This window comes from Oncorhynchus gorbuscha, linkage group LG18, assembly GCF_021184085.1.
Source record: "Oncorhynchus gorbuscha isolate QuinsamMale2020 ecotype Even-year linkage group LG18, OgorEven_v1.0, whole genome shotgun sequence".
Taxonomy (NCBI): Eukaryota; Metazoa; Chordata; class Actinopteri; order Salmoniformes; family Salmonidae; genus Oncorhynchus; species Oncorhynchus gorbuscha.
The window spans coordinates 76,654,015-76,667,812 of NC_060190.1; the positions used below are offsets into that span (position 1 = coordinate 76,654,015).

General features: G+C 47.1%; 1 protein-coding gene across 1 annotated transcript in view; it reads left to right on the plus strand.

Moving 5' to 3' along the window:
* Positions 1-13,798, plus strand: part of LOC124004372 (semaphorin-3D-like) — a 138,847-nt gene that overhangs the window by 92,168 nt on the left and 32,881 nt on the right. The window contains exons 5-11 of the mRNA XM_046313225.1: positions 2,022-2,141; positions 2,372-2,465; positions 9,237-9,365; positions 9,511-9,653; positions 11,440-11,554; positions 11,987-12,056; positions 13,027-13,171. Of these exons, the coding sequence (XP_046169181.1) occupies positions 2,022-2,141; positions 2,372-2,465; positions 9,237-9,365; positions 9,511-9,653; positions 11,440-11,554; positions 11,987-12,056; positions 13,027-13,171 (816 nt within the window). The remainder of the gene's footprint in view (positions 1-2,021; positions 2,142-2,371; positions 2,466-9,236; positions 9,366-9,510; positions 9,654-11,439; positions 11,555-11,986; positions 12,057-13,026; positions 13,172-13,798) is intronic.

The window sequence follows — 13,798 nt, forward strand, 5'->3', positions numbered from 1 at the left end:
CTAGAATGGAGAACACAGGCACACTCATAGCGTGTCATTTTGGACGAGGCCAAGCACCCTTCATAGCGTGTCATTTTGGACGAGGCCAAGCACCCTTCATAGCGTGTCATTTTGGACGAGGCCAAGCACCCTTCATAGTGTGTCATTTTGGACGAGGCCAAGCACCCATCATAGTGTGTCATTTTGGACGAGGCCAAGCACCCTTCATAGTGTGTCATTTTGGACGAGGCCAAGCACCCATTCATAGTGTGTCATTTTGGACGAGGCCAAGCACCCTTCATAGCGTGTCATTTTGGACGAGGCCAAGCACCCATCATAGTGTGTCATTTTGGACGAGGCCAAGCACCCATCATAGTGTGTCATTTTCATAGGTGTCATTTTGGACGAGGCCAAGCACCCATCATAGCGTGTCATTTTGGACGAGGCCAAGCACCCATCATAGTGTGTCATTTTGGACGAGGCCAAGCACCCATCATAGTGTGTCATTTTGGACGAGGCCAAGCACCCATCATAGTATGTCATTTTGGACAAGGCCAAGCACCCATCATAGTGTGTCATTTTGGACAAGGCCAAGCACCCATCATAGTGTGTCATTTTGGACAAGGCCAAGCACCCATCATAGTGTGTCATTGAAACAAAGGCCTAAAGTTTGAGGAAACTTTATTTTTTGTTTTATTTGTGGATTTGTTTTTAGGTTTACGAGACTCTCGGGAGACGGGTGGGTTGTCAACGACTCCGTGTATACGACCTGACTGGCATCTCATTTGCATTAACGACCACAATTACACCGACAGCGTCGTTTGCATTGTTTTGGGGCGCACCAGAAGTACATTCATTTCCAAAATCTGCATTGCAGAGGCGTCCTGTGTGTGGTGCCAGACGTTGGATTTACAGAACGTACGAGTCAGGCTGTAGACGTCTTATGGCAGGGGGGTAAAAACTGTTGAGAAGCCTTTTTGTCCTAGACTTGGTACTCCGGTACCGCTTGCCATGCGGTAGTAGAGAGAACAGTCTGTGACTGGGTTGGCTGGGTTCTTTGATAATTTTTAGGGCCTTCCTCTGACACCGCCTGGTGTAGAGGTCCTGGATGGCAGGCAGCTTTTCCCCAGTGATGTACTGGGCCGTCCGCACTACCCTCTGCAGTGCCTTGCGGTCGGAGGCCGAGCAATTGCCATACCAGGCAGTGATGCAACCCGTCAGGATGCTCTCGATGGTGCAGCTGTAGAACGTTTTTAGGATCTCAGGACCCATGCCAAATCGTTTTAGTTTCCTGAGGTGGAATAGGTTTTGTTGTGCCCTCTTCACGACTGTCTTGGTGTGTTTGGACCATTCTAGTCCAGATGATGCTGTGTTATATTTTAGGCCATGATGCTGTGTTATATTTTAGGCCAGATGATGCTGTGTTATATTATAGGCCATGATGCTGTGTTATATTCTAGTCCAGATGATGCTGTGTTATATTTTAGGCCAGATGTAACTGTGTTATATTTTAGGCCACGATGCTGTGTTATATTCTAGTCCAGATGATGCTGTGTTATATTCTAGTCCAGATGATGCTGTGTTATATTTTAGTCCAGATGATGCTGTGTTATATTTTAGGCCATGATGCTGTGTTATATTTTAGGCCATGATGCTGTGTTATATTCTAGTCCAGATGATGCTGTGTTATATTCTAGTCCAGATGATGCTGTGTTATATTTTAGGCCAGGATGCTGTGTTATATTTTAGGCCAGATGAGGCAGCTGTGATCAAGGTGTGACCCATTCAACCTACAACCAGAGTTGTCAAGTGATTCTACTCTGACAATGTTCAATATATTCTTAGTTGATTTCATCATAAATAATTGGCCTTTAATAAAGGCAAATTCTTTGGAAAGATAGCAAAGTCTTAATCAGGTTGAAGAACCAGTACAGGTTTTAGAATGATCATGTTTCAACTCTGTTAACTATGGCTGTAATGTATATGTGTATGTTTGTCATCTTTACAGTGAGTGTAAATCCTAATATTGTGTATTGTTTCAGACTGACTGCGCCAACTATGTGCGTCTCCTCCAGCCCTTCAATAAGACTCATGTGTACGTCTGTGGCACCGGGGCCTACCATCCACAATGCACCTACATAGACCTGGGACGCAGTATTGAGGTGAGAAGGTGGACGGATGGAGAGAGGCTCTGTTCCACTCTCTCTTACTAAACTAAACTCTGACTTGTCATCTGTCTTTTGTTGCCTTGAATGGATCCCAGAGAGAGAGAGAGAGAGAGAGAGAGAGAGAGAGACGCAGTTTCCTCTTCTGGGGGGGGGCGGTTCTCTGATGTTGAGGAGGCTTAATAAATGTTACTGTGGAGGTTGAGACGGTTCTCTGTGTGTCCTAGGAGCCATCGTTCCGCCTGCTGAGCCATGCTGTGGAGTCTGGCCGGGGGAAATGTCCCTTTAGTCCACGGGAGCCCTTCACCGCCAGGCTCACCGGTAAGTCATACATGTGATATAGTAAAATATGGCCATGAAATAGAGACCCCTTAAATCCAAAATGGCTTCCACAACTGTCAACGCTGACTGTGACACATGCTGTACCTTTACAACAAACACACAAAAAAACATGACATTTGCAGTTTCACATGTTGATCGTACATTTCACACGTGAAACCATATTTAAACCAACTGTTACTTTGGACAAAATAAATTACAGCTCAATTTCAGCTCAATTACAGCTCAACTTCATAAAATTCTTAATCTGCGATTATTCACGATTACTCACAACATATCCTGAGATTATATCGACAACACTTTTTAAAACATTTGACAGACCTATTTTGAACAGTCAATATTCTGACATTGAAACCAGTGTTGACCCTCTTGGTCTAAGGGTCACCAGTGTTGACCCTCTTGGTCTAATGGTCACCAGTGTTGACCCTCTTGGTCTAATGGTCACCAGTGTTGACCCTCTTGGTCTAATGGTCACCAGTGTTGACCCTCTTGGTCTAATGGTCACCAGTGTTGACCCTCTTGGTCTAATGGTCACCAGTGTTGACCCTCTTGGTCTAATGGTCACCAGTGTTGACCCTCTTGGTCTAATGGTCACCAGTGTTGACCCTCTTGGTCTAATGGTCACCAGTGTTGACCCTCTTGGTCTGATGGTCACCAGTGTTGACCCTCTTGGTCTAATGGTCACCAGTGTTGACCCTCTTGGTCTAATGGTCACCAGTGTTGACCCTCTTGGTCTAATGGTCACCAGTGTTGATCCTCTTGGTCTAATGGTCACCAGTGTTGACCCTCTTGGTCTAATGGTCACCAGTGTTGACCCTCTTGGTCTAATGGTCACCAGTGTTGACCCTCTTGGTCTAATGGTCACCAGTGTTGACCCTCTTGGTCTAAGGGTCACCAGTGTTGACCCTCTTGGTCTAATGGTCACCAGTGTTGACCCTCTTGGTCAAGACGTCGTTTACTTAAGCACACGTGAAACTTAGAATATCACCTGTCAAATGTCAAATGTCACATGTGTCTGAGTCATGTGACAGATGTTTCTTATTTTTCTTTCACGTGATTAATTTTTTTCTTCATGCAATTTGTTCATACACGTGTCCGACAACCACCGTTTTTTCCACGTGATTTTTTTCATGTTTTCTTTTTGTTGTTGTAAGGGTATATTCGGTATACATGTTGCTCATGCAGGAATCAAACCCACCCTACCAGTCTCGAGAACAATTGTGAGACTCTTCAGAAATAGTGTGACCAGGAAGGGAACCGGGAAGGGAACAAGTGAACAACATGATTTAGTTGTCATCATGTAGTTTTGAAGTGGACGTGAATCCCAGCGGACCTCAGTACATAAAACACATGGTTCGTAAATACAGGCTAGTCTGTGCTTTTCTAGAATGGTGACGCAAGATCCATCAGCTGAATTCTATACTCACACAGGCCATATGTGTCACGCCTTGGTCATTGTATTTTGTGTTTTCGTTATATATTTGGTCAGGCCAGGGTGTGACATGGGTTTATATGTTGTCTTATTGGGGTTTTTGTAGGCATTTGGATTGCGGCTGAGTAGGGGTGTAGCATAGGTTTGGCTGCCTGAGTCAGAGTCAGATTCTCGTTGTCTCTGATTGGGAACCATATTTAGGTAGACGGGGTTTCACTGTGTATTTCGTGGGTGATTGTTCCTGTCTCTGTGTAGTTTCACCAGATAGGCTGTATTAGGTTTCACGTTCCGTTTGTTGTTTTGCTTTAGTAATAGTTATTTCATGTATCGCTCTTCCTTCATTAAAGACATGAGTAACCACTACGCTGCATTTCGGTCCGACTCTCTTTCGACAAACGAAGAACGCCGTTACAATATATTTACCAGTATATAAACAATACACTATTATAAATATATGACAGACAATATATTTCATAACAATATATTTTGAACATGTTTGTCTGTTGCGTTAGGTTATAACTGCACACTGAGTGCTGAGGTAATAGTTTCAGAAATAATGAAACCAACCCTAATTACTCTTAGCCTCGTAAACCAGACTGATCGCTGTGTTCAGCCATTTACTTCAGTTATGAAAAATACACTATAAAGATGTAACAGAGATAAACTCAGCAAAAAAGAAACGTCCCTTTTTCAGGACCCTGTCTTTCAAAGATATTTCGTACAAAATCCAAATAACTGCATTGTAAAGGGTTTAAACACTGTTTCCCATGCTTGTTCAATGAATCATAAACAATTAACGAACATGCACCTGTGGAACAACGGTCGTTAAGACACTAACAGCTTGGAGATGGTAGGAAATTAAGGTCACAGTTATGAAAACTTATGACACTAAAGAGGCCTTTCTACTGACTCTGAAAAACACCAAAAGAAAGATGCCCAGGGTTCCTGCTCATCTGCGTGAATGTGCCTTAGGAATGCTGCAAGGAGGCATGAGGACTGCAGATGTAGCCAGGGCAATAAATTGCAATGTCTGTACTGTGAGACGCCGAAGACAGCACTACAGGGAGACAGGACGGGCGGCTGATTGTCCTCACAGTGGCAGACCACATTTAACAGCACCTGCACAGTATCGGTACATCCGAACATCACACCTGCGGACAGGTACAGGATGGCAACAGCAAATGCCGAGTTACACCTGGAATGCACAATCCCTCCATCAGTGCTCAGACTGTCCGTAATAGGCTGAGAGAGGCTGGACTGAGGGCTTGTAGGCCTGTTGTAAGGCAGGTCCTCACCAGACATCACCGGCAACGACGTTGCCTATGAACACAAACGCACCGTTGATGGACCAGACAGGACTGACAAAAAGTGCTCTTCTCTGATGAGTCGCGGTTTTGTCTCACCAGGGGTGATGGTCGGATTCGCTCAGGGTATCCTGCTTCCTGCAGGCTCATCCTGACATGACCCTCCAGCATGACAATACCACCAGCCATACTGCTCGTTCTGTGCGTGATTTCCTGCAAGACATAAATGTCAGTGTTCTGCCATGGTCAGCGAAGAGCCCTGATCTCAATCCCATTGAGCACGTCTGGGACCTGTTAGATCGGAGGGTGAGAGCTAGGGACATTCCACCCAGAAATGTCCGGGAACTTGCTGGTGCCTTGGTGGAAGAGTGGGGTAACATCTCACAGCAAGAACTGGCTAATCTGGTGCAGTCCATGAGGAGTGGACTGCACTCAACGGAACGACTTGATTAGTGTAGTGTCAACAACGCACCCACTGCCAGCTAGCCTACTTCAGCAGTACTGTATCATTTTAATAATTTTAGTCAATAAGATTCTTGCTACGTAGCTTAACTTTCTGAACATTCGAGACGTGTAGTCCACTTGTCATTCCAATCTCCTTTGCATTAGCGTAGCCTCTTCTGTAACCTGTCAACTATGTGTCTGTTTATCCCTGTTCTCTCCTCTCTGCACAGACCATACAAACGCTCCACACCGCGTGGCCGCGGCCACCCTAATCTGGTGGTCCCAGCGCGCACGACCCACGTGGAGTTCCAGGTCTCCGGTAGCCTCTGGAACTGCCAATCTGCGGTCAACAAGGCAGAGTTCATCTCAGCCTATGCCTCCCTCCAGTCCCTCGACTTCTTGGCACTGACGGAAACATGGATCACCACAGACAACACTGCTACTCCTACTGCTCTCTCTTCGTCCGCCCACGTGTTCTCGCACACCCCAAGAGCTTCTGGTCAGCGGGGTGGTGGCACCGGGATCCTCATCTCTCCCAAGTGGTCATTCTCTCTTTCTCCCCTTACCCATCTGTCTATCGCCTCCTTTGAATTCCATGCTGCCACAGTTACCAGCCCTTTCAAGCTTAACATCCTTATCATTTATCGCCCTCCAGGTTCCCTCGGAGAGTTCATCAATGAGCTTGATGCCTTGATAAGCTCCTTTCCTGAGGACGGATCACCTCTCACAGTTCTGGGCGACTTTAACCTCCCCACGTCTACCTTTGACTCTTTCCTCTCTGCCTCCTTCTTTCCACTCCTCTCCTCTTTTGACCTCACCCTCTCACCTTCCCCCCCTACTCACAAGGCAGGCAATACGCTCAACCTCATCTTTACTAGATGCTGTTCTTCCACTAACCTCATTGCATCTCCCCTCCAAGTCTCCGACCACTACCTTGTATCCTTTTCCCTCTCGCTCTCATCCAACACCTCCCACACTGCCCCTACTCGGATGGTATCGCGCCGTCCCAACCTTCGCTCTCTCTCCCCCGCTACTCTCTCCTCTTCCATCCTATCATCTCTTCCCTCCACTCAAACCTTCTCCAAACTATCTCCTGATTCTGCCTCCTCAACCCTCCTCTCCTCCCTCTCTGCATCCTTTGACTCTCTATGTCCCCTATCCTCCAGGCCGGCTTGGTCCTCCCCTCCCGCTCCGTGGCTCGATGACTCATTGCGAGCTCACAGAACAGGGCTCCGGGCAGCCGAGCGGAAATGGAGGAAAACTCACCTCCCTGCGGACCTGGCATCCTTTCACTCCCTCCTCTCTACATTTTCCTCCTCTGTCTCTGCTGCTAAAGTCACTTTCTACCACGCTAAATTCCAAGCATCTGCCTCTAACCCTAGGAAGCTCTTTGCCACCTTCTCCTCCCTCCTGAATCCTCCTCCCCCTCCCCCCCCTCCTCCCTCTCTGCAGATGACTTCGTCAACCATTTTGAAAAGAAGGTTGACGACATCCGATCCCCCGTTTGCTAAGTCAAACAACACCGCTGGTTCTGCTCACACTGCCCTACCCTGTGCTCTGACCTCTTTCTCCCCTCTCTCTCCAGATGAAATCTCGCATCTTGTGACGGCCGGCCGCCCAACAACCTGCCCGCTTGACCCTATCCCCTCCTCTCTTCTCCAGACCATTTCCGGAGACCATCTCCCTTACCTCACCTCGCTCATCAACTCATCCCTGACCGCTGGCTACGTCCCTTCCGTCTTCAAGAGAGCGAGAGTTGCACCCCTTCTGAAAAAACCTACACTCGATCCCTCCGATGTCAACAATTACAGACCAGTATCCCTTCTTTCTTTTCTCTCCAAAACTCTTGAACGTGCCGTCCTTGGCCAGCTCTCCCGCTATCTCTCTCTGATTGACCTTCTTGATCCAAATCAGTCAGGTTTCAAGACTAGTCATTCAACTGAGACTGCTCTCCTCTGTATCACGGAGGCGCTCCGCACTGCTAAAGCTAACCTCTCTCCTCTGCTCTCATCCTTCTAGACCTATCGGCTGCCTTCGATACTGTGAACCATCAGATCCTCCTCTCCACCCTCTCCGAGTTGGGCATCTCCGGCGCGGCCCACGCTTGGATTGCGTCCTACCTGACAGGTCGCTCCTACCAGGTGGCGTGGCGAGAATCTGTCTCCTCACCACGCGCTCTCACCACTGGTGTCCCCCAGGGCTCTGTTCTAGGCCCTCTCCTATTCTCGCTATACACCAAGTCACTTGGCTCTGTCATAACCTCACATGGTCTCTCCTATCATTGCTATGCAGACGACACACAATTAATCTTCTCCTTTCCCCCTTCTGATGACCAGGTGGCGAATCGCATCTCTGCATGTCTGGCAGACATATCAGTGTGGATGACGGATCACCACCTCAAGCTGAACCTCGGCAAGACGGAGCTGCTCTTCCTCCCGGGGAAGGACTGCCCGTTCCATGATCTCGCCATCACGGTTGACTCCATTGTGCCCTTCTCCCAGAGAGCTAAGAACCTTGGCGTGATCCTGGACAACACCCTGTCGTTCTCAACCAACATCAAGGCGGTGGCCCGTTCCTGTAGGTTCATGCTCTACAACATCCGCAGAGTACGACCCTGCCTCACACAGGAAGCGGCGCAGGTCCTAATCCAGGCACTTGTCATCTCCCGTCTGGATTACTGCAACTCGCTGTTGGCTGGGCTCCCTGCCTGTGCCATTAAACCCCTTCAACTCATCCAGAACGCCGCAGCCCGTCTGGTGTTCAACCTTCCCAAGTTCTCTCACGTCACCCCGCTCCTCCGTTCTCTCCACTGGCTTCCAGTTGAAGCTCGCATCCGCTACAAGACCATGGTGCTTGCCTACGGAGCTGTGAGGGGAACGGCACCTCAGTACCTCCAGGCTCTGATCAGGCCCTACACCCAAACAAGGGCACTGCGTTCATCCACCTCTGGCCTGCTCGCCTCCCTACCACTGAGGAAGTACAGCTCCCGCTCAGCCCAGTCAAAACTGTTCGCTGCTCTGGCCCCCCCAATGGTGGAACAAACTCCCTCACGACGCCAGGACAGCGGAGTCAATCACCACCTTCCGGAGACACCTGAAACCCCACCTCTTTAAGGAATACCTAGGATAGGATAAGTATCCCTCTCACCCCCCCCCCCCTTTAAGATTTAGATGCACTATTGTAAAGTGACTGTTCCACTGGATGTCATAAGGTGAATGCACCAATTTGTAAGTCGCTCTGGATAAGAGCGTCTGCTAAATGACTTAAATGTAAATGTAAAATGAGGAGATGCACTGCAGTACTTAATGCAGCTGGTGGCCACATCAGATACTGACTGTTACTTTTGATTTTGACCGTCTTTGTTCAGGGACACATTATTCCATTTCTGTTAGTCACATGTCTGTGGAACTTGTTCAGTTTATGTCTCAGTTGTTAAATCTTGTTATGTTCATACAAATATTTACACGTTAAGTTTTTTGAAAATAAACGCAGTTGACAGTCAGAGGACGTTTCTTTAATGAGTTTATGTATTTGTGTTTTCATACATCAACCCCTTCCCTATTTCACCTCTAGATGGAGATTTGTATGCCGGGACATCCGTGGATTACATGGGCACCAACACAGCTATATTCCGTACCTCTGTGCACAGCAGCAAACAACACTATATACGCACTGAGGCCTACCAGGACCACTGGCTCAATGGTGAGACAGCTATATTCCGTACCTCTGCGTACAGCAGCAACCAGCACTATATACACACTGAGAAAACAAACCTCCAAGAATGCAGTGAGCTAATGAGTAGAAGTTTACGTCCTCATCGTGATATAATTTGTTTCCGTCCACGCAGAGCCAGAGTTTGTGGGTTCCTTCTCTATCCCAGACACACACAGTGTGGACGATGACAAAGTCTATATCTTCTTCAAGGAGACAGCTGTAGAGTCCAGCCAGTGGGACAAGAGGGTTTACAACAGAGTGGCACGCGTCTGCAAGGTGAGGGGGATGATATGACCATCTGGAGGCCAGATACTGTAGCAACTTTAGCCCAACACCTAACCACCTCACCTTGAGTTTTCAGACCTCTTGGCGTAACGGTTGGGGCTACCCCCCCCCCCCTCCCGAATTCGCTACAATATTATCACAAAGGGCTTAACAGAAGATCCTACAGTAATAGATCCTGCAGTAATAGATCCTACAGTAACAGCAGATCCTACAGTAACACCAGAGCCTACAATAATAGATCCAACAGTAATATATCCTACAGTAATAGATCCAACAGTAATATATCCTACAGTAATAGATCCTACAGTAATAGATCCTACAGTAACATCAGATCCTACAGTAATATATCCTACAGTAACAGCATATCCTACAGTAATAGATCCTACAGTAACACCAGAGCCTACAGTAATAGATCCTACAGTAATATATCCTACAGTAACAGATCCTACAGTAACAGCAGATCCTACAGTAATAGATCCTACAGTAATATATCCTACAGTAATAGATCCTACAGTAACAGCAGAGCCTACAGTAATAGATCCTACAGTAATATATCCTACAGTAACAGATCCTACAGTAACAGCAGAGCCTACAGTAATAGATCCTACAGTAATAGATCCAACAGTAATAGATCCTACAGTAATAGATCCTACAGTAATAGATCATACAGTAATAGATCCTACAGTAACAGATCCTACAGTAATAGATACTACAGTAATATATCCTACAGTAACAGCAGATCCTACAGTAATAGATCCTACAGTAATAGATCCTACAGTAATAGATCCTACGGTAATATATATTACAGTAATAGATCCTACAGTAACACCAGAGCCTACAGTAATAGATCCTACAGTAATAGATCCTACAGTAATAGATCCTACAGTAACAGCAGATCCTAGAGTAACAGAGCCTACAGTAATAGATCCTACAGTAACACCAGAGCCTACAGTAATAGATCCTACAGTAATAGATCCTACAGTAATAGATCCTACAGTAATAGATCCTACAGTAATAGAGCCTACAGTAATAGATCCTACAGTAATAGATCCTACAGTAATAGATCCTACAGTAACAGAGCCTACAGTAATAGATCCTACAGTAACACCAGAGCCTACAGTAATAGATCCTACAGTAATAGATCCTACAGTAATAGATCCTACAGTAATAGATCCTACAGTAATAGAGCCTACAGTAATAGATCCTACAGTAATAGATCCTACAGTAATAGATCCTACAGTAACAGAGCCTACAGTGACTGACTTGACTGATATTAGCGAGACTAAAAGCACCTAATTGAAAGTGATGTAGATAATAGATAATAGATAGATAGATACTACAGTAATAGATCCTACAGTAACACCAGAGCCTACAGTAATAGATCCTACAATAACACCAGAGCCTACAGTAATAGATCCTACAGTAATAGATCCTACAGTAATAGATCCTACAGTAACACCAGAGCCTACAGTAATAGATCCTACAGTAATAGATCCTACAGTAATAGATCCTACCCTACAGTAACAGCAGATCCTAGAGTAACAGAGCCTACAGTAATATATCCTACAGTAACACCAGAGCCTAAAGTAATAGATCCTACAGTAATAGATCCTACAGTAATAGATCCTACAGTAACAGAGCCTACAGTAATAGATCCTACAGTAACAGAGCCTACAGTGACTGACTTGACTGATATTAGCGAGACTAAAAGCACCTAATTGAAAGTGATGTAGATGTTGGTTTCATGTCCGATCTCCTCCTCTGTGTGTCCCGTTAGAATGACGTCGGAGGGAAGAGGAGTCTGATTAACCGTTGGAGTACGTTCCTCAAGGCCCGTCTGGTGTGTTCTGTACCAGGACCAGCTGGACTGGACACACAATTTGATGAGCTAGGTATGTTTCTAATTGACACACTGCCCGGCTGAGTTGATGTTTAATGTACCAACAAATGAGTGCACTCTGTTAGGCTGCAAGGTTTCTCTTTCTAATTTTGATTGCCAACATTTCAGTATAATTACCCATGACTACTGGTACCATAACCTTGAAAGGAGTATACATCGTTATGTTTGCCTAATAAGGTCTTAATTTTTTCAATGATCTCAGTTTCGACGATCTCCGTTTCGACGATCTCGGTTTCAACGATCTCTGTTTCCATGATCTCAGTTTCGACGATCTCAGTTTCGACGATCTCAGTTTCGACGATCTCGGTTTCAACGATCTCTGTTTCCATGATCTCAGTTTCGACGATCTCAGTTTCGACGATCTCAGTTTCGACGATCTCGGTTTCAATGATTTCTGTTTCCCCACTGTGTGTGTGTGTTTCAGAGGACGTCTTCATGCTGGAGACCAAAGACTCCCAGAACCCCATCATCTATGGAGTGTTCTCCACCTCCAGGTGAGTTTGGGCTTTTAAACCCAACAAAACACGACGAGATTATGATTCAAGAGTATGGTTGAATTAGACAAATGTGTTAAATGATTCGATAACTGAATATTTGGTCTGAGTAGAAAAGTACACTCAGAACCAGCTGTTCATCTTCTCAGTGAGAAACACCAGAAAAGACAATAGAAAGTTGAGAGGATGTTAAATGGTTTGTTTTCCTCTTCCTACACTCCCACCACCAGTATGTGCACACACCTTCCCAGTGCTGCAGTGACCCCCAGGGGTCAGGGGTTATACAGGGGTCACGGTTGTAGAGACTCAGCTGGTTGTGATATTGTAACCCACCGGATCCACGTTAACTTCCCTCACTTCCCTTCTCCAACCTCCTCTCGCCTCCTTCTCTTCTCCACCCTCCTCTTTCTCTCTCTTCTCCACCCTCCTCTCTCCCCTCTCTCTTCTCCAACCTCCTCTCTCTCTCTCTTTTCTCCACCCTCCTCTCTCTCAACTCTGTCTCTTCTCCACCCTCCTCTCTCCTCCCTTCTCCACCCTCCTCTCTCCTCTCTGTCTCTTCTCCACCCTCCTCTCTCCTCTCTGTCTCTTCTTCACCCTCCTCTCTGTCTCTTCTCCACCCTCCTCTCTCCTCTCTGTCTCTTCTCCACCCTCCTCTCTGTCTCTTCTCCACCCTCCTCTCTCCTCTCTGTCTCTTCTCCACCCTCCTCTCTGTCTCTTCTCCACCCTCCTCTCTCCTCTCTGTCTCTTCTCCACCCTCCTCTCTGTCTCTTCTCCACCCTCCTCTCTCTCTCTACTCCAACTTCCTCTCTCCTCTCTGTCTCTTCTCCACCCTCCTCTCTCCTCTCTGTCTCTTCTCCACCCTCCTCTCCTTCTGTCTCTTCTCCACCCTCCTCTCTCCTCTCTGTCTCTTCTCCACCCTCCTCTCCTTCCTCTCTACTCCCCCCCCCCCTCTGTCTCTTCTCTCCCTTAGTTCTGTCTTCAGAGGGTCAGCAGTGTGTGTCTACTCCATGGCCTCTATCAGGGCAGCCTTCAACGGTCCGTTCGCCCACAAGGAAGGGCCCGACTACCGCTGGGTGGAGTACAAGGGGAGGATCCCATATCCACGACCTGGCACTGTGAGTTCTCAGTAGGGACTGTCTGAGGGTTTGTTTAAGGAAGTGACAGACAGACGGACGGATGAATAGATAGATAGGGAAGTAGTGGCAGACAGACAGACAGACAGACAGACAGACAGACAGACAGACAGACAGACAGACAGACAGGACAGGCAGGCAGGCAGGCAGGCAGGCAGGCAGGCAGGCAGGCAGGCAGGCAGGCAGGCAGGCAGGCAGACAGACAGACAGACAGACAGACAGACAGACAGACAGACAGACAGACAGACAGACAGACAGACAGACAGACAGACAGACAGACAGACAGACAGACAGACAGACAGACAGACAGACAGACAGACAGACAGACAGGCAGGCAGGCAGGCAGGCAGTCAGACAGACAACATGTGTTGATTAAATTAAGATGATAGAGCTGTTGGGAACTAACTGCTGGCTGGTTGTCGTAACACCTCGGCTATGAGTTCTCCTGGGAAAGCTGTACCTTGTCAGCCAAAGACTTCATGTTTACTATGTTTTAGTGCTCTGTCTGAAGTGGCATGCTGAGCACCCCACCCCACCCCCCGCTGTGTGCTCGATTTCTATACTACCTGTCAGCAACGGGTGTTGCTGAAATAGCCGAATCCACTCATT